Below are 26,164 nucleotides of genomic sequence, written 5' to 3'. Positions count from 1 at the left end.
AAAGGCAAGAAAATGGCAATTTTTGCTTTCATTCACTCTTACACTTTTGCCAATCCCCGATTTGCCTCATTCTTTCCCATATATAAAGATGTATACAGTCTATGTTGCTCTAATGTTACTTTCACATTAACCATAGTCCAATCAAGTTGTTGTTTGCCTTCATTTTTGTGTGTCTAGTCAATTTTGTTGTCCTTACTGTCTTTGTGTCACACACGCACACACACACACACACACACACACACACACACACACACACACACACACATACACACACGCACACACACACACACACACACACACACATAAATGCTATAATTTATAGATTTGTGTTGTGCATTTGCAGAAAGAAATGGCCATTTGCATTGAAACTGAGGACTTGATTTGTTTGACAGCCATGGGAAGACTTCCTGGAGTCCTGCACCACTGGCATTACTCAGCCTGTGTAAGGTTGTCTTGGCAACAACCTTTATAGCCTGGGTGTAATACCTTGGCAACAACTTTATGGCCAGGTTATACAGAAAGCGTTTAGAGGGGGGCTGCCTTCTAACAGCAGATCCTGGACCAGTTTATCCTCCCAAATCTTGTCCTTATCTCTGGGATCAGCCTGGAGCTGCTACCCCCAACCCGGTTTTGGACAACCAAATGGAGATTAGGTAGCCAGTGTGAGGATTTGAGGGTTTCAAATTGGCAGGGCAGAAGATGATCTCTTGTTTTCCTGGCATCCAAACTGAAGTTGATAGCCTCTTTTCAGCACTGGGGCGTACTGCAATGTCGGCTATTGTCTGTTATTATCTGTTTACATTGTTTCTCTCGTCCCCTGTTCTGACAATGCACACACATCTGAAGGGGATGAAGAATGAGGGGGACAATGCAGTGGACATTAATTCTCTTTCTGAGAATGTCTTATTAGTCTCGAGAGGCCATTTCCAGAAAATGGCTCCAAATTTATCTTGTTCCAGTTCCAGCCTGATGTGAGGGGAATTCTTTCCCATGACATTATGAGAACGCTCATCAATGTTGTGTTTATGTTGAATCAGTCTCTTTAAAGAACAGCCTCCTGGGAAATTATTTCCCTCTCAACAAACATTGTGTTTTACTTGCCCATACTTTTACCTGCGTCTATCCCAAATGTATCAACTCAGGCAGTATGCAGCCACTGTTTTTGTCTCTGCATCGTTTTTTCCGAAAACCCCTTTCTGCAACTCTCTGCATTTTTCCATCCAAAAAATAGCGGAATCACAGGAATATGGCAGGATTAAATCTCAGCTGGCTGATTGGATTGTCTTTTGCTCCATCTCAGGCTGCATTAAGCGACTGAGGCTTTGGACATATAAAAAGTTGATGGATGCCTCCCCCTTACGTCTGGACCGATCGGAGCTGACCTCAGCAGAAGGCAAGAAAGGCAAAAAAAAAGACTGTGATTTACTGACCAGGCCGGTGGAAGCAGAGAGGAGGATAAATGCCACTCAGCTCCCACAGCTGACAGCCACAGATGTAAAGAAGTGCTCTCACTGCTTCTCTGTCTGTCTTTCTGCTTCATTATTTTTCTCCATGATGTTTAGAAGGAACATGCAGCATGGAGAAATTACAGAGGATAATTATCACTCACTGGAAATCATAAGATTTTGTGATTAGCTATCAAACCCATTTCCTTCCTAATCTTAGTTTCCAGTTTACTCATTCTCTCCACGCTAATCAGCCTGCTCGGTCAGAATGCTACTGTATCTCCTCTTCTGTGCCTTCACCCCCATTATTCACTGCTGCCATTCTTATTTCAGTCCTATAAGGTTTTAACATTACAAGAACTTAAAGATCAAGTGGTGCAGTGGTGGTTTTAGTACGAAGTGGGTGCATCTGCTGTGGCCCTGCCATCCATCTGTCAGTAATAATTAGGATGCTAGATGGATATTCGTTCTGCGCAAAGCAAAAGATGGGTGAACCCAGCATTCTGTCTCTTTAGTCAATGTGCTGATGTCTGTTTGACTGCTTGAGAAAGCACAAATTATTCAGGCAAATGCCAGGGAGCCCATTATCCCGCATACGGTAAGATGAGTCACATTGTCATTATCATCAGTTAAAGTGAATCCTCATCACAAGGCTGGACTTCAGGGATACATTCCCATAGATCAACATGTGAGGCAGGGAGGGGGGTCACCAAGGAGAAAGGCACTAATAGGCTAGTCAGTGCAACATGTCATTCCTCAAATCCCGCTGACTATTTAGCATTTTTTTGTAACCCTGCCATGGTCAGTCAAAGTTGAGTTTAGTAAGCCTTATGAGATTTTTGTCACTTTGTCCCTTTCCCACCTGTAGGCCAGTTTACTTGGTCAGGACCAAAGAAAAATCAGTAGAGGCAAGTAGAGTAATCAAAGTCTTATGGACTGACAGCTAACTCATTTATTGGACAGTTTTAATGACTGTAATCTTACATCGTTACGGCTATAGACCCGATGAGGGAAATTAAAACGTTAATTACAGTGACCTCTAGAATAGGATAAGAAAAAGGATATTAGAAGCATTATTAGTAAAGATCGTAATTGGACCCTATTTATCCACAACTTCATATCCGGAGTATGTTAGAAACCCACCTTTTCAAGCAATCATGATGTGGTTGTTGCTTGAACAGAGTTTAAATGGCAGCTTTCACGCCAGCCTTACAGAAGTCCTATAACTTTGTTGGACTCATGATGGGCCTTGTCAAAACCTGGTGCCTACATTACCCACACTACACATTACTACACCCCCAGTTTTTTTTTGTTTTTCATTTTTAAACTTGTCTTTAGCACCAACAAGTGACATCACTTGAGGCAATTTATCAGACTTTGCATGGCTTCCACTTGAGCCACAAACCTTTTTTTTCACATATGCAGAAGTACTCCCCAAAACCTAAACAGACTTTGATGTGTAAAATCGGCACACTTACTCTTTAACAAACTGAACCAATGAGGCATATTCTCCAAAGTTACTTTCGAACTGCGCTAAATGGGTTAGGTATGGAAGCACCCTTTGAGCCACACAGAATACAGCAACGCCATACATACAGTAGACACACAAAGATACACACAATGCTTGAGAAAATTAGAAAGGCTTGCATTCACATCACCATGCTGTTTGTTCCACAAATAGACTGTTGTGGTTTGTTGTAAGTACAGTTATGAGACCTGAGCCTGATCAGCTGAGAGCTCTCTTAAGTTTTTAACCAGTGGTTAGGTGGGTGAGTAATATTTTTTAAATTGATAGTGCATTATTATTTATTCTGTTTGTCCAGGCTTTTTGTGCAATCCTATAGTATCTCAGTCTTTAATTAGGTGTAGAAGATGTTGGGACATCCAGTGGTCATTGTCAGTAGTGCACCTACAGTAACACCTTGTTGTATATTGGAGTAGTTAGAGACACAGATTCAGCCATGCATGCACACAGAAACTAACATTCTGCTCTGCCTGGAATGCCTCTGTGGTCAATTTACCATTAAAAAACCTTTAATTTCATACTTTTAAATATTATCCTTCCCATTACTCTTAAATGTGTGTACAGTTGACTTGGGCTGTTTGATAATCTCATTAGGTGGATAATCTGCAGGCTCTAAGAATAGGTAGATTTTATCAGATTGCAGAATCAATATTCACAGCAGGCAGGAGCATTTTCTGGTATTTTCCTATCTGCAAAATGTATGGATTAATGTTTGGAAAAAACAGGATGTTCCCCACAACAATAAAGATGTTTGGTCTGGAGAGATTGCACAGCCTGAAAATGCACTGTACTGTACAACATCATTCCCCCAGCGGAAACGCATACCTGTAATGGAAGGAAAAACATTAGCATCAGGAGCAGGTGGAGTATTAAGACACATGATGTATAAGCCCATTCATTGGCTGGCTGCTGGCACTCCTGCCCCCGTTTTACTGTTTTATCAGCTCACATCAGTGTGCATGTGTTCAAAAAATACAGTGTAAGTACACGTGTGTGTATGGACATGTCCATGTGCACACACAAAAGAAAGAAAAAGCTTTTCAATTGCCTCGTGCCCCACAAGGCTGCCCCGGCGCAGCTGGGGAGGAGGCCAGAGACATTACTCAGCTATTAAACTGTTATCCGCAGGTGTCACCCTCAGCAGGGGCTGTGTTGATAGAGGCAGAAACGCCCTCAAGGTCCACAGTTATATATATATATATATACACACACACACACACACACATATACTTCAGGCAGGGGTGTTTGAGGTCCGGGCTCATGGCTGTGTCTGCCTGGATTGATGGGGCGTAACAGAGGCCATACGGGGAGCAGACAGGTGAGCCAGATCTGGCCGGGAGGGGGGCAGCAGGACACCAGAGGACAACGGGACTGGGCCAATAGGGAGGCCACCTGCCACTCCATTTCACTTGTGATGAATCAACCTGGTTTCTTTTCTCTTTGCCTCGTTTCCATTGAGAACTTTAGGCTTCATTGTGACAACTGCTAGGAGAGTTAAATTGCCCCTCACACACAATGCATGCAGATACATAAATTGCATGTTGTATTATTAAGGGGTCATCTTGGTAAGTGTTCTGAAAACCAGCTTGGGCTTGGAGACTACTGTGGGTGCCGATTTTCAAAGATGTGGGCGTTTACTAAGCAAGGACGGTCGAACAAAAGCCGCTTTCGAGTTGGATTATTCAAAGTGTAGAATCCGGAACTTTTGGACCCATTCTAGGGAATAAAAGTCCAGATATCTTGCCTCTGCTGCTTTGATTATGAAAATCTGCCTCTCATAAGCCTATTCTACTTCTATAGCCTCAATTCTACCCTTTAAAGAAGTAACCTTAAACTGCCAAGAAATGCCCCTATCTCTAATGTTTTTAGTAGCGACAATTAAAACGGATTAGGTTCCAGTGGCAACCCAGGTCAAGAACCCATTCAGGTGAAAGCCAAGCTGCGTCAGACCTTCATTCGAGGTTCAGGTCAGGTCAGGGGGATCGTGATGTGTCAGTACTTAGACATTCAGGACACCAATGTAGGTTTGACTCACGACTGTGTTTCTAAGAACATGATTTCAAAAATGACTCATTTTCCATTTTCATCTAAAAAAATGTCTTTAAACCGTTTAACAATCATCCGTCTTTGTTTCTATTTATCAAAAAATAAAGTTATTTATTTTATAATGAGTTGGACATTAGTAGTTTCTGGTATTTACGCCAACAACATCAGTGGGCGAGACACAACCTAGCTGATAAGTGACTTTTTTTGCAGTCCATTATGCTCCAGCTGTGCTAGCTGATGTTTTTGGAAGCAGGTTCATTCATTACCTGCTTCATTAGTTGTGTCCCTCAAGGTATGGCACCTTTCCGTGTTTGTATTTTTTTTTTCTCTAACTTCCTGTGCATTGTCCCTCAGGGGCTTTACCTCTGAATAGAAAAATACCATTCATAAGGGAGAGTGAATAACTAGGTCTGCAACAAAATAATATATGTATAATATAATTATGTTTATATTAAATTATGTTATTAATCTCTCTCAATATAATAAATACATGAAGAACAATTGGTATCTTCTGAAAAACAAATTATGATCTTTCAGTTTGCCTTGTCCATAGAGAAAAGGTGCAGTGCAGACATTCAGTAAAAGTGTGAATCTCACACACACACACACACACACACACACACACACACACACACACAGTATATTTTGATCTACTGGAATCCAACTTGTCACCTCTTAAACATTCACAGCATGCAGAAGCAAACTCCGGTTGTGAAATTGACACAAAGATAAGAGACTTCACACAGCAGGAAACATCCCCTCAGCATCTGCTGCTTGTTCAAATTCAGTTACTTCTTTCAGTGTGATTACAACATTTTTTCTGTTTATTGCAAAAGAAATTAACACAGCAAAGTATATTTGAAATATTAAAGAATTGCTTATATTTTCAGTTATGCCTTGAAGATGGGTTTCGATGGCTGACATGTTGCCTTTGATTGTGTTTGCCACCAATTGCTCTCATAATTGGTTACCTCTGATTTAGACAACTTTGCTTGTTGAATGTTTTGTTCAGAGTGCCAAAGATGCAAGATTGCACCCAACAGCACCCTACAGAGTAGCAGAAAGACCCCTTCTTTTGGAAAGATGCATGTGAATGTAAATGCAGCCACACATCATCTGAGATGTTGAAGGGGTCCTTATGAAGTCAGTCCAGAGCTGCTGGACTGAGGCCTGAATGCTGTCGGTGTGGGGCCGATGCTGGGGGACAGTTATGCTGCTGGCACGCCAGTTTGACTATCGCAGAGCCACGCAGACTTGCACACTGTTGGTTCTGCATAGTCCAAAAGCAGTTGTTTTGTTGGTACAGTATCCACCACCATGGTCAGAGCTTCATTAAATCGAGATTTAAGTAAAGTGAGCACAAACGGGTGGAACATGGCAATAACACTTATTATTCCCCCAAAGTAAAAAAAAAAAAATTAGTGCCAGTGTGTGACAGCCTCATCCCACACTTATATTGTGTGTTGCAATGATGGCGTGATGATGGCTGCACTGTATATATATATCCATGACATGACGTGACGTGGCTCATATAATTTACACAACAGGAAACAGCCATAAAGTTGTACACTGATAACATCGTATTATTCTGACAATGTTCAACCAATATAACTCCATATCATAAGAGTTATAAATGAAGTCAGCAAAGATTTTGTATATAAATGATCCACCTAAAACTGCCGCGTATAGTCTTTACTGTCCACAGTCTTTCTGTCTGCACTTATACTGATTCCAACTCAGGATCAGAACCCAAAGCCGCTGTTGATTGAAACTGAGGGATTCTATAAGCTGCAGCTCCTCTTCCTCCCACCTTCACTCCCAATGCTCCTGCACATTATTCCTGCAGCTCCGTCGAGTCTCCTGGCTTCCTCGCAGTTGTTCCTCACAGCGTAGCTTTCCTTCGTAATAACAAGCAAATGCAGAATTTTTTGCGTTTTGTAGAAAATTAAATGTTTATCCCCTGGTCTAATGAGACACAAGGAGGCATGGTTGCTTATCTTCTGCGTCGGAGAAGGCCATCAGAAGGAAGATGCCACACATGTACTCTGTACCCTTATTCACATGCCTTCACATCTTTGCACATGTTTGATTTGTTTGCTTTGAATGAAACAAACTTCACTTCAAGGGCTCAGCAAGATACATTACTTAGTATTTAAGCTCCAGCATGCGACTCAATCTGAAACTATTGACTAATCAAGTAATGTTTAAGCAAGTCAGCAGGTTCTGAATATTATTTGAGAAACATTCACACCTGGTTACCCTCTTGCCTATCAGCAGCTTTTTTAAACCTCCATTTTGACCATGATGATTACATACCTGTGGGCCTTAACAGAGACAGCAGAGACTGTGTGTGATTGTGAGAGGAAGATAGACAATATGTGCTTACGTGCATGTATAGCATGTTGCCAGCGGGATGCTTTGATAATGCGTCCCAGGGGGGATTTGGGTTGGTACAGATACGGTTTGTCACCACACATGCATACGAACACACACAAACTATGCTGTGTGGCCTAGAAACAAAGCAGAGATACTACGTTTTGACCACACAACTTAACACAACTTAATCCCTGTAGCTGACCTTTAAACTCTTACAAAGAGGACAAGCAAATGAGGAACTGCCCTTTGGGGGGGAAGTACAGTATCATAATGTCTTACATAATAACAGTGACACATTTTCCTTTCTCCCTGTGTATCTCTGAACTTGAATCACCACACAGCTCATGTAGCAGGGTAAAAAAACCACAAGCAAGACGTTGCCTGTCATATTAAAGAAGCCAGCAGCAAATTGCACATCCATGCTAATAAAAGCGACGGGGAAATTGCTGCAGATATCCTCCAAATCTCCCCAGTAATTCCCGTGAGCTCTGGCATTACTGCCTCGCTACCCAGCCTCAAATTAACCCCCACCCCCGGGCTCAAAGCAATGCTGCTCAGGCCTTCACCATGCTAGTTTAGCCTCTTGATTTCAATGTTTGTACATTGTCCATTTGATGTCTTCAAAGCTAGAAGCATTGTATGGTCACAATCCAGTACCAGTATTGTAACATACTGGGTGTTGGCAGGTTTGTCTATTTTTATAATTATCATTATTATAATTATATATATATATATATATATATATATATATTCTACATCGGGGTGTTTTTTATCTTTAAAGGGATACTTCACCGATTTAGCATTAAGCTTTGTATCAGCAGAAACCTGGTAGTATTTTCGAATGACCGTGCTTCCCTTCCTCATGTCCCCCTGAGACAAGAGATCTCTGGATTGTGGGTCTGGAAAAAAGCCTCTGATGACGCAAAAATCGTTCTTTTCCCGTCATCGGAGGCATTTTTGCCCAGAGGCAATGGACTACAGCCAGTAGTAGGAGCTACTTCCGCATGTTTTCAACCCGCCCATAGGGGGTCGTCTTTACACGATTGCCGAAGCAAAACGAGCGTCAGCCATCTTGGATCTTCGCTAAACTGGCTTCTCAGCAGAAAACTTTTAAAACAATTATGTGCATTCAAACTACTGCACATGTGTACCACCGGGATACATTGGTACAGATCGGAGAATATGCAGGACACTTTATTACAGACGGAATACTTGACACACTACGCGAGCTTCGCCTGCTACGGAAACCAGCACCTCAGCCTGTGGTGTCGCCCGATGAAAATAGCTGGGGAAAGGGACCTCGACCACATTTTCTGGCTTATCTCGGCCTAGAAGGTAAAAATTTCTAAAATGTTTTCACATTTCTACTACATAAGTGACCCAATTTAAAGATATATTTGTCTTTCCAACGGTGAAATATCCCTTTAAAATCAGCTGCTTTAGGCAAGACAAATGCACACTTGTGCTGAAACAATTTGTGGATTAATCAGTTTTTTGAGGTGATAGAGGGGTAGTCCCACTTTGCCAGACCTTCCTCCACAGCGCCGCGGAGGAGTCCACACAGCATTCCGGGATGGGAGCAATACGTGCTCTGGTTTATTGGCATGTCTTTAAACCAATAACAATCATCATGGGCGGCGCTATGCACAGCACGGAGCCCCGGTGCCACTGCAAAATAGCCTCGGGAAGGAACTTGTTTTGGTGGAACGTGTACGTTCAAAACTTGTTTTAGTTCAAAAGTTGTTTTAGTCGTGCAACAGAAAACTCAGATTGGACAGATAGTCTAGCCAGCTGTCTGGATTTACCCTGCAGAGATCTGAGGAGCAGTTAACCATAGTCCTCATAAATCGACCGGAATTTAAAATTTCAGCACGTAAGCGTAAGGTAACGGACATCCGGCCAAAAAGAAGGACATACGGCGGAATTTCCGGCAGCAACGGAGCAATCCCGGAAGTGGAAGGTCGTGGATATAGACTATCAAAAAGGTGACTCATGCTCTCTTTTTGTCAGCCACTAAAGTAGTGGTACCTACGTGGTTTCCTCCTGTGCTCTGACTTCACCTTATCTGTCTCCACTCCACTCCAGCAACCTTTGGGTCAATCAGCCCTGCTGCGCTTCACCTCTGAAAGCGTTTGACCTGGTGTCCAGCCCCGCATTGAGCCAATCGGCATTCAGAACATCTCTTCTGTTGGTGCCCAGCACCGATTCCAAATAAGCTCTCAGTATCCCAGGTTTCAGTTTGGGAAGAGACTCAGCAGGACTCTGCCTGTCAGTGTTACTACACAGCAACTGATATTAAAGATTCTGTATTAGACCGGTTTAGGAAGCCTAATCTGTGTTTTATGGATTCTCTTTTTTTCTCTCACTCAGGCTGCCACTCTCTCTCACTCTCTTTCTCTTGCTCTATCCCTCCTTCTTTCACTTCTGTTTTAGAGGCAGAGAGCAAAGTCTTTTTTACCATCCACACTGGATTTAGCGATGGCAATATCGGTCCATCAGTCCAAGTTCAACCTAAAATATCCCAAAAAACTAATAGATTGATTGCCATGAAATTTTGTATAGACATTAAAATGGTATCAAGAGAATTAAGTCTACTGGCTCCCCCTACTGACCCCCTGACTTTTCATCTTGTGCCACCAGTGGGAAAAACTTTCCGTTTATCCACTTTGTTTAGTGTAAATTAGCAACATATTAACACATTAAGATTGTTAACATGGTAAACATTATACCTGCTAAACATCAGCATGTTAGCATTGTCATTGTGAGCATGTTAGCTTGCTGATGTTAGCATTTAGCTCAAAGCATCGCTGTGCCTAAAGTACAGCCTCACAGAGCCCTCCAGCATGGCTGTAGACTCTTAGGCCTGTTTTATATTTTCTTCTTTCCCTCTTCTTCTTACTTTTTATTTTACTCTCTTTCAAAGTTTTGATTTGTATCATCCCTGAGTCAATTTGTCTAAGTGATGTGTGTGAGGTGTGCCAGTGGCAGCACTAGCAGCTAGGTTTTAAAGTATATACCTATTCTGCAGGGGCGCCATTTCATTACTGCAAAATAATACAATATGTTGTTAAATTTAACTAAAAAACTTTGGAAAAAGTAATGGAATGAAATAAACCTGCAATAAAGTATGTTGTTGTGACAAGAAGCAGTCTAATATAACGTTAGCATTAATATTACATTTCCTAATAATAAGCTGCGTTTTAAAAATGTATCGGATTATTTCTCAAATTCATGCTCATATTAAATAGTTTATGTAAGTATTCATATAACTATTTATTATAGTTATATTATTTAATATTGAAAGTTACCATACCTATCAGCACCAAGATGACCAAAATGAAAATAAAAGGGCAGAATGGTGCCTAGAAATGGTACGATACACAAATAACAGGAGCATGTCCTGCCAAGTTTCCTAAAATAACTTCCATGTTTCCTCCTGTCAGAGTTGGCAGTTAACTGTTAGCTCATTGACTGCTGAGCATAATATTATTTCAGATGAATACAGTTTTCATTTAGTATTAGACTTGTTGTGATACAGAAGCTTCCAGGCACATAAAGTCAGCCCCAGGTGGAAAATAAAATGACATGGAGATACAGATCCATATCTTTTCCTGGCTAACGGGAGTATAAAGCATGGAGTAGGGTGAGGAACTACATGAAAGTGCACCTGATAGCTATAGACATGGCAAAGCTCTCAGGTCATCAGGAATTGAAATACTGTGGCAGCAGCCAGTCAGAAGCATCACTCTGTGGAATAGCGGAATTGTTTACCTGCAGAGAGAGAAGCAGAGTAAACGAGGAGCAACAGGCAAGATTGACTGAAAGACAAGCGGAGGGAAAGAATGAGAGTAGGTAGTGTAATTTAATCGGTGCATGCTGGGAACTCATCAGTATGCTACTCGTGTACAGCTCCCACCCTCCTGTGCTGCACACACACAAGTTGCACAAGGATAGCAGTCAGGATAGACAAATAACAGACTAATATAATCATGTAAACACTCCATCACTCTCCTTGTCCCACAGATTCAGCATTTTACACACACACACACACACACACACACACTTTTGTCACTATTGAACCTCAATAATTCTTAGTGCAGAGCTAAATGTGTCTGTAGCAAAATGTGACATAAAATGCTTGGTTGGATTACAAGGTTTGTGTACTTCAGGAAATCAGGAAACTTGTTTTTGGCAACGTTGTTTATTTAACACTGATGTATTCAGCAGTTTTGGCATATTGTTTTATAAAAACAAAAGGTTAAAACATGTTTATGTTCTAAAAACCAGGGTATCCAACAAAAGGTGTTGTATTGGTACTGGAAATTGGGAGCTTGTTTTGGCACCGATGTCAATGATACCTGAGTCCTACTTCCGCAGAGGCCAAAATATCCTGACATTTATTCCCTAGAATGGATCAAGCTCCAAAAATGCTGGATCCTATTATTCCCATAATGCATCATGAGAATATCTTTTGTTATGCCGTGTTTCCACTGTATGGTATGGCTCTGCTTGACCCGACTTGGACCAGTGCTTTTCTTTTTTCTTTTTCCACAGCAGATAGTACCCCCTCAGTGTAGGAGGGATTCTCAGCTGATTGCCAATTGAAACTGCTGTGACATCATCTTCAGTGCAACACTCGCTGAATCCTTTCGTCAGTAACTACACAGAGGAACGTCCTCATTTTGTCAATAGTATGGTGTAGTATATAGCGTAATTTTTGCGGGCTGCCATGTTTTCAAATCTGTCGGGTGAGTAAAAACATCGTGGTGGTTATTGATGGCAGCTTGACTATTTATAAATGGCGTGTTTGTGCAGGATGTCCCGTGACGTCCCGTGATCAGTGGTCTGCAGTGTTTTAACTCAACCTTCTAATATCTATCTAATAGCTCAGCTGCTTGGAACCTCTACCAAGGTACCAGGTACTTTCTCCAACTTTTCTAATGGAAAACCAAAAAAGAGCGAGACGAGCCCTGCCATGCAAAGGAAAATCGGCATTAGACCCCCCCACCCTCCTCCACTCGTTTCGTAAACACCCATGTCTTTCAAACTTGTAATTCTGGTGTAGTATCTAAAGGTTCATAACATCACACCATCGCTACTAAAGATACCACACTGGCTTTCTGAATTTCACATTCCATGCCCAAGCTTAGATAACCCTAATGACATCACTATGACATTATCAGGTTTATAGCACTACTTTTTATGACTTGTAAAAGGCCCTTTATGTGTAGAATTGGTATAGTACCCCTTTAAGTCAAGCAAATACATGTAGTCTTTATACACTTTCAGTCAAACTCATACTTCACACCCATTTTCACTCTTTTCATTTTGCCTCAAAGCCTCATGTGAACTCATTATGTGGGCTTGAACAGAGCATCTTATACTTTGTATTATTTCTGATTTTATTTTAAATCATGCTGATACAGTATTTATGATATTTTGTGGATTATCACTGAGCACTGATCACACTGTGGATTTGGGAGTGCTGCTTAAGTCTCTACAGTAAAGAAGCTACTAGTCTAACAGTGGATGAGGCGAATAAGCCCAAAAGCTTCTGATGTGCCTGCTGGTTTACAGATCATAACAGATGTTTGTCAGTCTGTTTCGGTGGGAAAATGCGGTGGCTGCAAACAGTGATAAAGGGTTTTTAGTGATGATTGCGGATCAAATCTCTGCGTCATTGCTTAAAATAGTCAAACAATAAATGTTTTTATGGTGGAGTGATTTTCTTCTTTCTCTTTAACATTATTCTGTACGTATTCCACTTCTCATATCTTATTATATTCTAATAATAATCATAAGTAACAGACATCAGTGACTGAATTATTCCACTGTGCTAGACCACGTGTTAAGAAATGTTCATTCATCATACATGCAGATATTTGCATTTTTGAGGTATTTACAGCATGAAATATACTGTGAAATTTGAATGTATACTGATTCTCAGTCCCCCACTGTTGCCTTCAGGGATGTATGATTGACAGATCAGCACTTGCACTCTTAAATTTATGCACACACCATGATATCCCCCCTTTAATATGTTTTCCGGCATAAGGTCATAATTTACCTTGCCTCCAGCTACTTCCTCTTCTCCCTCCCTCCCAACTCTTGATAGCATTGCTTGTAATTTATTGTATTGTTTTTAATTAAATGGATGGCAAGGGGGTTTAAGTGCCCAGCAGTTCCAAGACATGCCATTTCTTATCTGAATTCTAAATTCAGCGCACACCTACTGTAAAGCGGGACTATAAAGCTGAATAGGTCCCAAACTGCTGCGGTGCGTGTTAGAGGCATTGAACAGTTAGACAAATGTCACCTTAGAAGAAAAGAGAGGGGATAATAAAGCGACGGCTGGGTAGTGGTGAATACAAACTTCACAGACATCAGCACACCACAGATTCACGGCTCCAGCAGTCTGGCTTGTGCATTCTCAGTCTGGCATAGAGGATCAGAGAGGAAGCAGCCTTGGATTACAGAGATCCTTGCCCTGATAAAGAAGAACTTTAAATTAAATGGAGTCACAGCAGGCTTAGTGCAGTTCTACTTCCTTCAGTAAAGACCAAACCATTTCCGCACATAATGTCTTGTGAAACAAGATTGCAAGATTTTAGGGTAATTTCATGTTCTGAAAATTGTAAAAAATATAATTGCTTAATTCCTATATCTGTGTATGTAGCTCACATCCTGTCTCTGACCTCTACGTCCACTTCTTGCAGCAGAAACCTTGCAAAAGTATGGTCCAACCACCAGAGTGCTTAATACGGAAAATATACTGCAGCATGGAGTCGTGGGTGGGAACGAGAAAATCAATTTGATTATCCACAGTGCAAACTGAGATGTATGTTTGAATAATCCGAGGGTGAGCTATGGACTCCGAGGGTTTATGTATGACTGGCGTTAAATATGATTTCCCTATATATCAGGTCATTGGAGAGTGTGCCTCAAAGGTTATGTGCTCTAGGTAGCCATTCACAAGACTCTGATTTTATTCCGATGACGAGCTGACATTCAACAATCACAGCCTGATGACCTTCCTGACCTAAAAACACAAATGCACAATTCAACTAGTCATGTCACTGCCCCCAAGGAGAATTCTTGTCGCCTTTTTCATGGCAGATATTTCCTATCATGGTGACATTTTGCCATCCCCAGACACTCGTGTCAATCTTGTTTTTTATCCATATGGCTACATGGAGGATTTTTTAAACCTTTTTCTCATTGTGGCATGTTTATTAAATGCACATTACATTTTTGCCGGAGTTGAAGCATGCCAGACAACCCAAGCGGCCCAATATCCCAACATGCCCTTTTTGAACATGTGAACATGTATTTACCCCCATATGTTCATGCAAATTGGAAGGACAGAAGCATAGGTAATACAAATCACTCCAATTATCCTGGCCATGCACAACTTGTTCAACCACACACACACACACACACACACACACACACACAAAGGCAGAGATCACACTGTGTTTTTCTGTGAACATGACGGACAGGGAGAAAGCAGCAGGATGCTGTGTAGATGATGCCTGCTCTCACCAGAGCTTTAACCTTTCCCTCAGCGCCCTTCCTGCAGAGTCTCTCTTTCCTCCCGGCCCCTCTGTCACACAGTCCTATTGTTTGTCCCTGTCCTGATTTGGCACTTATTATAGAAACCTGTTTATGCACAAAGCTCTCCCAAGACATGCTTGCAAGGCATAAGAGAGAAGAACGACAGGTGAGGTAGAAGACAAAGAAGAGGGCATAAATAGGATGAGTAGAGATAGAAAAGAAGGTGATAAACAATGAAAAGAGGAACAGAAATATGGAGCAGTTATGCAACACCTGATATACTATTATCAATGTTTGACTATTTAGTCAGCCTTAGAGCTGTTACACACCAACCAGACGGCCGACCGTCGGCAGAAAAGGCAGTCGGACTGATCAGTCTGGTCCCTGAGGTCCAAAAAAATGCTTCAAAACACACTGAGGCGACGCCGACTTGAGCGTACGCTCTGCGCGTGCACGAAACGTAATTACGTCTCCATAGCAGCACGCTTCTCTGTATTGTTTCCCAGAAAATGAAAACCGGCAGCTGATAGGACGAATGCGTCACGTGGGTCTTTTTTCTCCGGAAAGTCACAGCCAGACTGTCATGGCGGCTTGTTCAGAATACGATCTCATATTGTACTAAAATAGTTCACGAAACGTGTTTCTGAAAACATTTTAAGCGAGAAATAAGCCATGCAGTTGCTGAACCTATCTTCATTTTAGATCGACAAAGGTCAGTTTAAAAGATTTTCGTCAGATTTTGAGAGGCTCATCCGCTCGCCATTTCCAGGTGAGTCCCGACTGCCCTGTCTCCGACTGAGCATGTTGGGTCGGCCAAAATAAAGGCCGACAGCTCCTCCGACGGACGACGGCACGGAACACACCGAACAGACTTGAGTCACTGACCTCGCCAGACTGTCCGACGGCCGATAATCGGGTTGGAGTGTCAGGGCCCTTAGCATTAGCACCTGTACATGTAAATAACACTTTACATTTCAAATAGGGCTAGAACGATAAGTCATTTAAGCAATAGTCAGTCGACAGAAAGGTGTTTCACAATTCTAATAGATTATTCACCAAACATCCAACTTGCAATGTGTGTTTTCACTAAACAACTAATCATCAAAAATATAGATAGTTAAAAGCTGCAATAACTGTTTATTTTTGCCACTATGGGGCAGAGGAACTCCACAGCAAGCTGAAAACACAACATCCAACATATTACCTTATAAAGTTACCACAAACATACAGACATGAAGAAACATTAGCATGCATTTGGAGTGGTGTTTATAGCCACCTGAGAAATGTATATATATATGTCCAATATTCACTCTTTTTGTCTCCACCAACTCCGAAGAAAAATATTTTGGTCTTTCACTCGCTATGCTTTGTTCACCGACTAGTTGAAATATTAGTGCAGCTTTAATCAATAATTAAAATTATTATTTTCACTTGCATACCTACTCTAAAATCTATATGAAACAATTTATAGATCTCAAGCTTTCCTGGAAAGCTGCTGGAAATTCAGATTTGAAGGGAAAACCAGATTCTTTCCCACAGTCTGGATTAGGCATGATTTCAAGAAAAATGTGATGGAAGTATCGACATCTCATATCCACATGTATTTTTGAGAGAACATCTCAGTACATGCATTCCTACCACTGGAGTGCCACAGTCACACCAGTAAACCCAGTTCTCTACTTTTTCCACCTTAACCCTTGAGAAATGTGATGCAATGATTTCCAAACCCACTAACACCGGCTCCCTCCTTCCCTTCCTCCTTCTCCAGCTAGATTTAAGGTGATAAGTTACAGCAGCTTTTCCTTCTGCTGTTTCAAACCTGTTCCACTCATTCACTTCACATGCTGCCTCAGTTAAGTTGCTGCCCAGGCTTCCTTGTTCATTCGGCTCACGTGCGCTGCAGATATCCAACACTGTGCCTCCTGAAATGCTGGGGAAAGGACCTACAGTCCAAACCACTCTGCTGTGTCCTGTTTTCATTACATGGACTCCCCACGAGCGGGAATGGATATAGCAGCACTCCCTCGCTCACCACTCTTTCTCTGTCTCTCTCTCCATCTCGTTCTCTCTCTCGCTCACTGAGCACAGTAAGCTGTCTTGATCTTGGCTGGTGAGTTTGCTCCACTGGACCATTTAGGGACTAGATTTTTTTCACTGTTGGCTTAGGAGATGAGGGCCACTCTTCTCCAATAAGGTACATCCAATCAATGCTTTGGTGATCCCTCGACTTGTAATCATACAGCATAAGGGAACATGGACAGAGTGATATGTTGTTAATGGATGTTTTGTGTACTTTTGGTCTGGTGTGATTTTTAATGGTTTAAGCCACTCAATGAAAATCTTAATGCTCTAGCACAATTACATTTCAGACAATAGTGTTCTTCCAACTTTGTGAAAACAGTTTGGGGAAGACCCTTTCCTGTTTCAACATGACAATGCTCCCTTGCCCAAAGCCATGTTTTCCAAAGTTTGGTGTGGAAGAACTTTACAGGCCTGTATACAGCTGGGGATATTCATTTGGGGATGCTGACTACAAAGCGTTGTGCCCAACCTCACTAATGCTTTTACAGTTGAATATGAGCAAATCCCTGCCACCAGGTTCCAACACTTCATGTTGAACTCCGACCAACAATAGAGCAATAGTTTGTGGTCTTTCATGACCTGCATGACATGCAAAGATGAGTGGGTAGGAGGGTCCAGAGACTTCCAGGATCACAGCTGTCAAACAGACATGCTGTTGAAACATCTCATAGGCAAAAACTAAACTAGCGGGGAACCCCTGTGGCTTATGAATTAAAACACTAACCAAGAACCGCAACATCCCTTCGAGTCCATCTGGGGACCTTTTGTTACAAGTCGTTCCCCATCTCTTTCTCCCTCACCTTTCTACTATTGACTCACTAATAAATGCATTAAATGCCCAAAAGGGAAAAAAACGAAGTATGAAACATGCTAATCTTTCCATTGGGGCCTGATAACGCGTCTTAAAGCCAGACAGAAGAATAACCCGACATATTGTGGTAATTGTTGTGACTCATTTTCCATTTTCCATGTCTTGATCCATGACCATGGATCAAGACATTTCCAGAAGTGTGTGTGTGGTCTAATCTCAACATAAGGGCATCATATCCAGAATGTTTGTCTCTGCAGCATCTGAAATGTAACATGAGATTTTTAGGTTAATATATGTACATTGCATTGACCTGTTTTAGCATTTGTTAGTGTGAGTAACAAAATTCTACACTGCTGTTATTTGTCACGATTGAGCCAGACTGTGGCTAGAAATAGCATTTCATAGATTCGGCAACTGCTTCATAACATTACATCATTAACGAGCAAATTTGAGTGCACATGAGCAACGCTGGATGGAGTCTTTTTGAGCAGAAAAACCTTAATTCTACAGGAGTAGATTTAGTTTGCAGTCATGTAGCACACTGAAAGAAAGTACATGAAGACTTGTGCTGTGTAAGATCCTCTGGACAACAGTTAAGAATCCACTGAAAGCATTGCTAAAGTGGGCCCAAGCTGAGCATCTAACCACAGGGAGCTTTAGCTAGGAAATGGAACTGTCGTGGGTGTGGGCACGTTTCATAGGTGACCCAGCAAGGCCTCAGGGAACCTGCTATTTACTGCCATCAGTCTTTCCTTCTCTTATTGTGTATCAATATCTTTCATTTCCCTCCCTATCACATTTCCCCCACTTTTTTTCCATCAGTAGCTAAACTAAACAGTGTCATGTAGGGATTCTATATAGTCATTCTTTGTTGTGCTGTGCTAAGCCCACCAGGAGTCGCTCCTCTGCCTGTGTAGCTTGCACCAAAGCCCAGTCAGCGTTTAGGTCCTGTTGGTATCCAATGTCCTGCCTTCTCACTGTAAGGAAAGCTTCTTTAATTCTCAGCTTATAGCAACATCAGCATTTCAAACTGAGAATCAACTTGGCCTAAAAGACTGGGATTCCAACAAAGTTTCTCCTTAACTCTTTCTCCTCTATCATTGTAAGTGACAGGCCCATTTTTATGTGTCTGAAGAGATGTACTGTATGTGGATGAGTAATAAGATGGATGACCTGACTGACAAATGAATCTGCTTAGGAAATAGTAGAAATAACTGATGCAGAACAACAGCAACAACCAATAAAGCCACAATAAGGCACGGAATTGCCACGATTAAATCGGGGTGCAATTAAGCCATCGCACTCCACTGCCAACAGAGGCAATGCATAAACACCCTTTTTCTCATCACATACACGCTATGTGACACCAATAGCATCTGTGTAGTTTGTGGAATTAAGGTTGACTTAATCACAGTAAATAAATATTTCACAATGCCTCACAAAACCATTAGTAAAACTAGTATCTGTTTCAAAGTTGACGTTGCAATTGCCATCATCATTTCATGCTTTTCTAATTGTGGTAATACCTTGTTTCCTCCATTCAACGTGGCATATTTCTATTGTTATGTGAAGTACCCCTTGTGTTTTCATTAATGTCTAATGAGCTTTTCATTAAGAGAATTCAACTGGGACTTCTCCATGAACGATTATGAGCAACACAAGGTTTAACATTGGTAATGATTTGTCACTGGATTGGGCGACAATATTAGGCCCTGCTTTTGTGCTAAAGAACATTGTATTATGAGAACATCAATGCAAAGAGTGGGTGTTGATCTTTGCAAATGTCATGCTCTGTTCCACACGGCTCAAATTGGACTTGTTATTCACCAAACCCCCATCCTGTTTGTTTCCCACTACCCTGTAATATTCAACAGTTCTACCTCATTTAATTTCCAGACACACGCAAAAGTAACACGGAACTGAGAAAATTGTAATTTCACAACACATAATTGAGCATTTCCTATTATGATTGCGACATGTTAACATGCTTATAAACTTCAGAAAAAAAAAACGTTTTATACATTGTATTGTGTCCCTGTTTTACCTGCATTAATTAAGGGGAACAGCGGCAGCAGTTTGCCTACTTAGCGATAATGAGGTGCAATGCTAAGTATGAATAACAGGAGATTGACCATACGCGAGCTAAATGAATACTGAACACAGCACAGTCAATAGCTGCCTTAAAATTCGTGACTAGAGAGGTTGGGGCTGTGATGAACAAAACAAAGTGAATGCTGAACAGAGAGACAATTAAACTGCCACATCTGGCAACGGCAATGTGAGTGGGTACCCAGCCACCGCAATTACAGGGCCCCTTCGCTGTAACCCTTCACTGCCTGGATGTTGTGCTGGAGCAGATGATAAAGCTAATGTTCACTCATTCAGAGCTTGTAAAAAATGTTTTCAGGAATCGCTTCATGCTGCCCAGATGCCCCGCTAAATCTGGGAAACCCCCTTTTAACCATCGACAATCATATTATCTACTGATTCAATTCCTGGGCTTCTTCTCAGTCCAGATCAGTCACTCACTATCCTGCTGATCACAAGCTACAGGCCAATCTTCAAGTCCTTTTATGTAGACCCCAGACTGTTGCATTAAAGAAAGGACTAATTAGAGAGTAGAGGGAATATCATTCTGGCTGGGTGAAGGGAGAAAAGAGGAGTTTTCCTCCAGTGCCAGAAGTTACAGAAATGTAATTTTGAAGATGTTTTGGTTGTGCTTTAAAAGCACGTGCTGTTTATCTTGTCTAAAGCAAAAAGGCTAAGGCCTTTTATGTTTGAAGAAATAGCTTTCATTCTATATTCTACCTTGATAAATTCAGGAGTATACACAGATGGGTTGAGGTGGTTCGGGCATCTGGTAAGGATGCCCCCTGGGCGCCTCCCTAGGGAGGTTTTCCAGGCACGTCCAGCTGGGAGGAGGCCTCGGGAAAGACCCAGGACTAGGTGGAGGGATTATATCTCCAACCTGGCCTGGGAACGCCTCGGGATCCCCCAGTCGGAGCTGGTTAATGTGGCTCGGGAAAGGGAAGTTTGGGGTCCCCTGCTGGAGCTGCTACCCCCGCGACCCGTTACCGGATAAGCGGAAGAAGATGGATGGATGGACACAGATGGGTGACCAATTAAATGAAAACCCCAAATAAAGTGCCTTAGTAAGGTGTTGGGCCATCATCAAAATACCAAGGAGCAGTGAAGCTGACCTAGAGGCTCATAGTGGCCCAACACCTTACTAAGGCACTTTATTTGGGGTTTTCATTTAATTGGTGGAGAGCACGGTCTGACACAATTCTCCAAAGTCTTCCATCGATGTACAGTTGGGTTAAGATCAGGTGACCTATCTCATCCGTTTGAAAAGTGTCTTTAGATTTGTATGTTTGTTTTACACAATCTTCCAGGCAGCCGTCGGCTTCCATTCATATCAGTATAGTATAAAAGCCAACTTGCAGAGAACTCCAAAGAAAACTCTGAAAAAGCTTAGTCTTTTCCCTTTCTGAAGTATTTTTCCTGCTCAGAAGAACCTTTATTATTTTGTCACATACAGTCGTACAGTACAGTATAGTGAAATTCAATCCCTGCATTTAACCCATCCTAAGCATTAGGAGCAGTCCTACAGCATCCGGGGAGCAACTTGTGGTTCAGTGTCTTGCTCAGGGACACTTTGACATGTGGCTGGAGGAACCAGAGATCGAACCGCTTATCTTGTGGTTGAGGGCCGACCCACTACTACTACCACTCTACCTCTGATCCACAGCGACCCACAAGCTGCTAGCTACAGGGCTTAATTTTTTTCAAGGTTTTTAAATGGACACAAAAAAAGAAATGCTTCCCTACTCAAGAACTTGATTGTTTGGATCTGAATGGGAAACGCTGGTAGATTAACTTGACGTGGATGGTGCTTGCTCTGCATGCATATGTATTGATCTGTAATCTATGTCATCTTCAGTGCACAAGGGCGATAACGATGCTCTATTCACTCAGTGTTGGACGTATTTCAATTCTCCATGAAGAATGGTTTGCTCTACCATGTGGGTGATTCCTCTGTCTAGCTCATGTTTTTTTTCACTCACATCCACACTGACATGCACATATGCCTTCTTTCTCTCATGCATGCAGAAATGCATTCATGTCGGCTATCTCTGTTCGTCTCTGTGGTGTTTCATAGTTTCATAGCATCCAGTCTGTCTACTGCTCAGCGATGGGAATCTTTGCTGACGTCTCCGTCCTGCAGCCAATGATAGAGATGCTCTAGAGGCGAAAGGAGATTAGAGAGAGGAGACAATCGCGTTAAGACTCACTTTAACTCCCTGACCAAGACCAGAGGTTGGGATTTGAATGTTAGAATCTGTGCAGTTAAATCCCTGCGTGGCTGTTGGTGCATTTCCCAAACTGAGCACACAACCTCTTCCCGTGCAGGCTTAGCTGCTCGCAGTAAAGCCGGCACAAATTAACATGCCGTCGTTAAGGGAGCAACATGCAGCCATGTGCACAAAGAGCTCCATGGAATAAGTCTTGGAGAGTGACACCGCAGCTTTTGTCAGCACAGCAGTGGAGCTGTCAATGCTACAACACAACATGCTGTTTGGATCCATGGGTGAAGCCTCTTGACATCAAAGGTGGCACACAAAAGGATCTGTGTTTCCTTTTACTGTTGCCTACACCTGTCAAAATGGTGTGTGTTGTTTTTTTGTTGTTTCATGTGCTCCTTCTGCACTCGGGGCCTCCTGCTTTGTAGCACCACAGAGACCCCTTGTGGAACTGTGAAGCATAGCAATGTGTATAAATATATGTGTGTGGTCCAGGACAGATCCCAGCATCCCTAAAACACTGTCAAAGACAGTCAGACACAATGCAAAACCGTCCTCCAACTCCAACCAGATTTTCCAGACTTAGCTATCATCTGAGCGTGCTAGACTGCACTAGAGAGCCAAATTAGAGTAGTCCTTGGTAAAATAAAATCCCTATTATCTTTGAACTAGCAAGTATCCAATTATACGCCACAGTTATCTCCCATCTCACAGACTTCTGAGTCCTCGCCACAGGTTCAATGAGCAAGAAGTGCTAATGAAGAGATGCTGAATCACCTTTTTGCCTTCCTGGACGCACGACTGGTGGAGCCTCCTTGATCATAGGCAGCTTTTTTATGGATCAGTCATTCCCAGGCTTTGATGATGTGGCTCTTTTTCCTTTCCCGCACGGTGAGCCTGTCGCTGCACAGGCCACACACTCATGGATGTGCCATCGGCCGCTGCATGTGTGTGATAAGTGTGAAAAGAAGAATGAGAGGACTTTAATCCAAGGCAGAGAGAGAAAACAGGTTTAAAAGGGGTTTATCTGTCTCCAGTCAGATAGGATGTGTGTTCAAAATGAGCCGAGCAGAGAGAAGAACTCCCGTTGATGTGAAGGCAGGGGCTTTGTCTGTTGGTATGTGTTTTCTCTGCACTTTCTTGCCTCTCTGTTCTCATGGTCTTCATCATCCCAGGAAGCCTATATGTACATCACACTGCATGCTAGTACAAGAAAATGACCTCAAATGCCTTGGTAGTTGACTTTTCTCTTTCTCTTCAATTTTTTCAGTGCTCTTCCAGTCTTGTATTTTGGGAACTGAAATTTCGTTCAGTGTTCCAACTGCCTACACTCCAACTAGTACTACCACACAAATACATTTGAATTGTTCCCAAGAATCAATATTTTAGGATATTTGAGCTGTACTTTTCAATACTTAGGCTTGAAGCACATGGAAGTATTTGGGTGACAGAGATTTCATTCAAACTTTAAACTGCACCACAAGTTTGCATGGATCAAATAACTATGTGTAATGCGAAAGGGTTTGCTTTTAGTGAGGGAACCACGTAGATCACCAGCCTCTGCGGTGTCTTAGCGTCTTTTAGGACATTGTTTTGGTTTTACAGCCTGCAACTTTAATGTTTCGGTTCAGTTTCAACACTCTTTGCAATTTAAAACTTCTATTCACTTTTTAAACATCTTTTACAGACAGCACTTGTTTTCTTTGTCTCTCACTTATCTATTATTTTTGTCTTTGGTATCTAAAAGAATCCACTTCTTCTTCGCCTGACATCAGTTTGTTTTCACTTCTGCTTATCCTCTTCTTGGAACTTGCTTGTCCTCAAATGGTGGTCATGGTTGCTAAATAACCATCATCACTTTGCAGTCTTCATCTAATCATCCCACCTTACCTGCACTTTGTCACGGCTCTTGAACAACATTTAAAAAAAAACTAAAACAGAATTGCCACGATTAAATCGGGGTGCAATCAAGCCATCGCACTGCAGCATCGCTGGCCTCTGCTGGCAATGCATAAACACCCTTTATTTTCTCATTGCATACACACTGAAAGCTACGTGATACCAATAACATCTGTGTAGTTTGTGGAATGAAGGTTGACTTAATCACAGTCTAGTTCAATGAACCCGTAAGGGCATGCAGCATCTCATCGTCACAAGAATACAAAGTATAATTCAGTTGATAATGTGCAATATCAACTCCTGCTTAGTGTGTATAGAAATGGGAGAAATCAGTATGAATTGTGAGCTTTACAGAGGATATATGCATTCATTAATAATGCAAATCACTGTCCTTAAAAGCTGTGCCCTACTTTTGTATTTATGATTTTCCAAAGTACTTCCTGCAGAATACAGTGATTAAGATTTAAATGTAGGGTCTGACAGAGAAGGGGGCTGCTAAAGAGTATAATCTAATAATATAATATATAACCTTTTTATGATGGTACAGCAGTGCTGCGAAGTTGCTGTGAAAGAGGGTTCAAGAGAGTGTTTTAACATTTAAAGAGGCCGTAAGCAAATTTAAAAAGGGCCTGGGATGGTTTAAAATGGCACCTCAGAGAGCTAGAGAATGTTTAGGAATTGATGGAATCAAGGAGGCTGTAATGGAGTTTTTGAAAGGTAAAAGTTGGAGTCTGGAAAGAGAATGGGTTTAATAACAGGAAGCACATGTAAGTCTAGATGTTCGGGGCTGGTACTCATTGATGCAGTATCAGATATGGCGAGGGTTGACTTGCATTGATGCTGGGAAAAATGACAATTAGTGTTTCACATACCTTGCTAGTGTGTGTTGCCCTTTAGAATCACATTCTAGCAGCTTTTTGAGAAAATAAACAATGGCTTTGATGTTGATAGTCATTTGGTAGCTGGAAATGATGTTTCGTCATTTTAATAGAAAACGGATGGTAGCAGTGTCTGTTTTGGTGCATTGTTAGTGTTTTATGGTTTCCCCTGCTCCTTTTTTTTATGTTGCTGATCACAATCCTATCCCGTCTCTTGTCTCCAACAGGAAGTCCTGTCAACCTGACGTGCAGAGCATTCTTTGGATATAGCGGAGACGTCAGTCCACTTATTTACTGGATGAAGGGGGAGAAGTTCATTGAGGATCTGGATGAGGAGCGGGTTCAGGAGAGTGACATCAAGTAAGACATTCAACATTGGGTGTAAATCCTAATTGTTACGATTTAAGACTTAACGCTATGGCATACTCAGTGTCCAGATTTGGTGAAATTCCCAACATTTATTTTATTTTGGAAACTTAAAAAAACTTTTAGTTCATTAAATCCACTGAATGAGCATATATTTCTATTCCTGTTAATATTACAACAGAGCTTCAGCAACATCATGTATTATGACAAATTCATGAGGTACATTTAATCTCATCAAAAGCAGCAAAAGACCCTGGGGCTGAACTGATAAACATCTATTTATAACCTGTGTGACCACACGGAACAATAAAAGGAACTTTTCAATACCTAGCTATCATTTGAATGATATTCATGAATGTTTTATGTGACTGTTTAATAATGTAGATCATTTTGCATTCTTTATCTTGCACAATATATAGATATACATATGCACAGTTCAGGCATTGCTTTCTCAGTGATCAGCACTGAAATATATGTAGAGGCAGTAATAGCAGAGCAGATGGAAACTCCAATTGAATGTCCGTGTTGCCCTCCTTTTTCCGTTTGGGTGACCTCCATCTTTTGGCTCACACTCATCTCTGGTAACAGAGTTCTGTTTACGTCAAAACCAGGTGAAAACCTGACAGCCAGGCACGCAAATCGCCTGAAACCGGTTGACCATAAAAGGAGCTTTTCTTGCTGTAGGTTATGATGCATTCAAGTCATATGGGAAAAACAAGTTTATTTCTTAATAAATGTTGCTCTCTTGAGGTCTCAGGTGGTATATAGAACATTGGATCTCCAGTTTATTGAACTCACCAACAAGTAGAAATGCATTTCAAACAAAACACAACTACAGTAAGTCTTCACATAGAGCTTTATGTCAGGAAACAACAACT

The 26,164-nt window shown here is 41.7% G+C and overlaps 1 protein-coding gene across 4 annotated transcripts in view; it reads left to right on the top strand.

Annotated features, from left to right (window-relative positions):
- The window catches only part of LOC116044636 (interleukin-1 receptor accessory protein-like 1), a 281,380-nt gene that overhangs the window by 227,415 nt on the left and 27,801 nt on the right, over positions 1 to 26,164 (top strand). For all 4 annotated transcript variants that reach the window (XM_031292002.2, XM_035998500.1, XM_035998501.1 and 1 more), the window contains one exon: positions 25,148 to 25,280. In XM_031292002.2, coding sequence (XP_031147862.1) covers positions 25,148 to 25,280 — 133 coding nt within the window. The remainder of the gene's footprint in view (positions 1 to 25,147; positions 25,281 to 26,164) is intronic.

This window comes from Sander lucioperca, chromosome 24, assembly GCF_008315115.2.
Source record: "Sander lucioperca isolate FBNREF2018 chromosome 24, SLUC_FBN_1.2, whole genome shotgun sequence".
In the NCBI taxonomy this organism is placed as follows: Eukaryota; Metazoa; Chordata; class Actinopteri; order Perciformes; family Percidae; genus Sander; species Sander lucioperca.
This window is presented reverse-complemented; position numbering and strand designations above follow the sequence as displayed.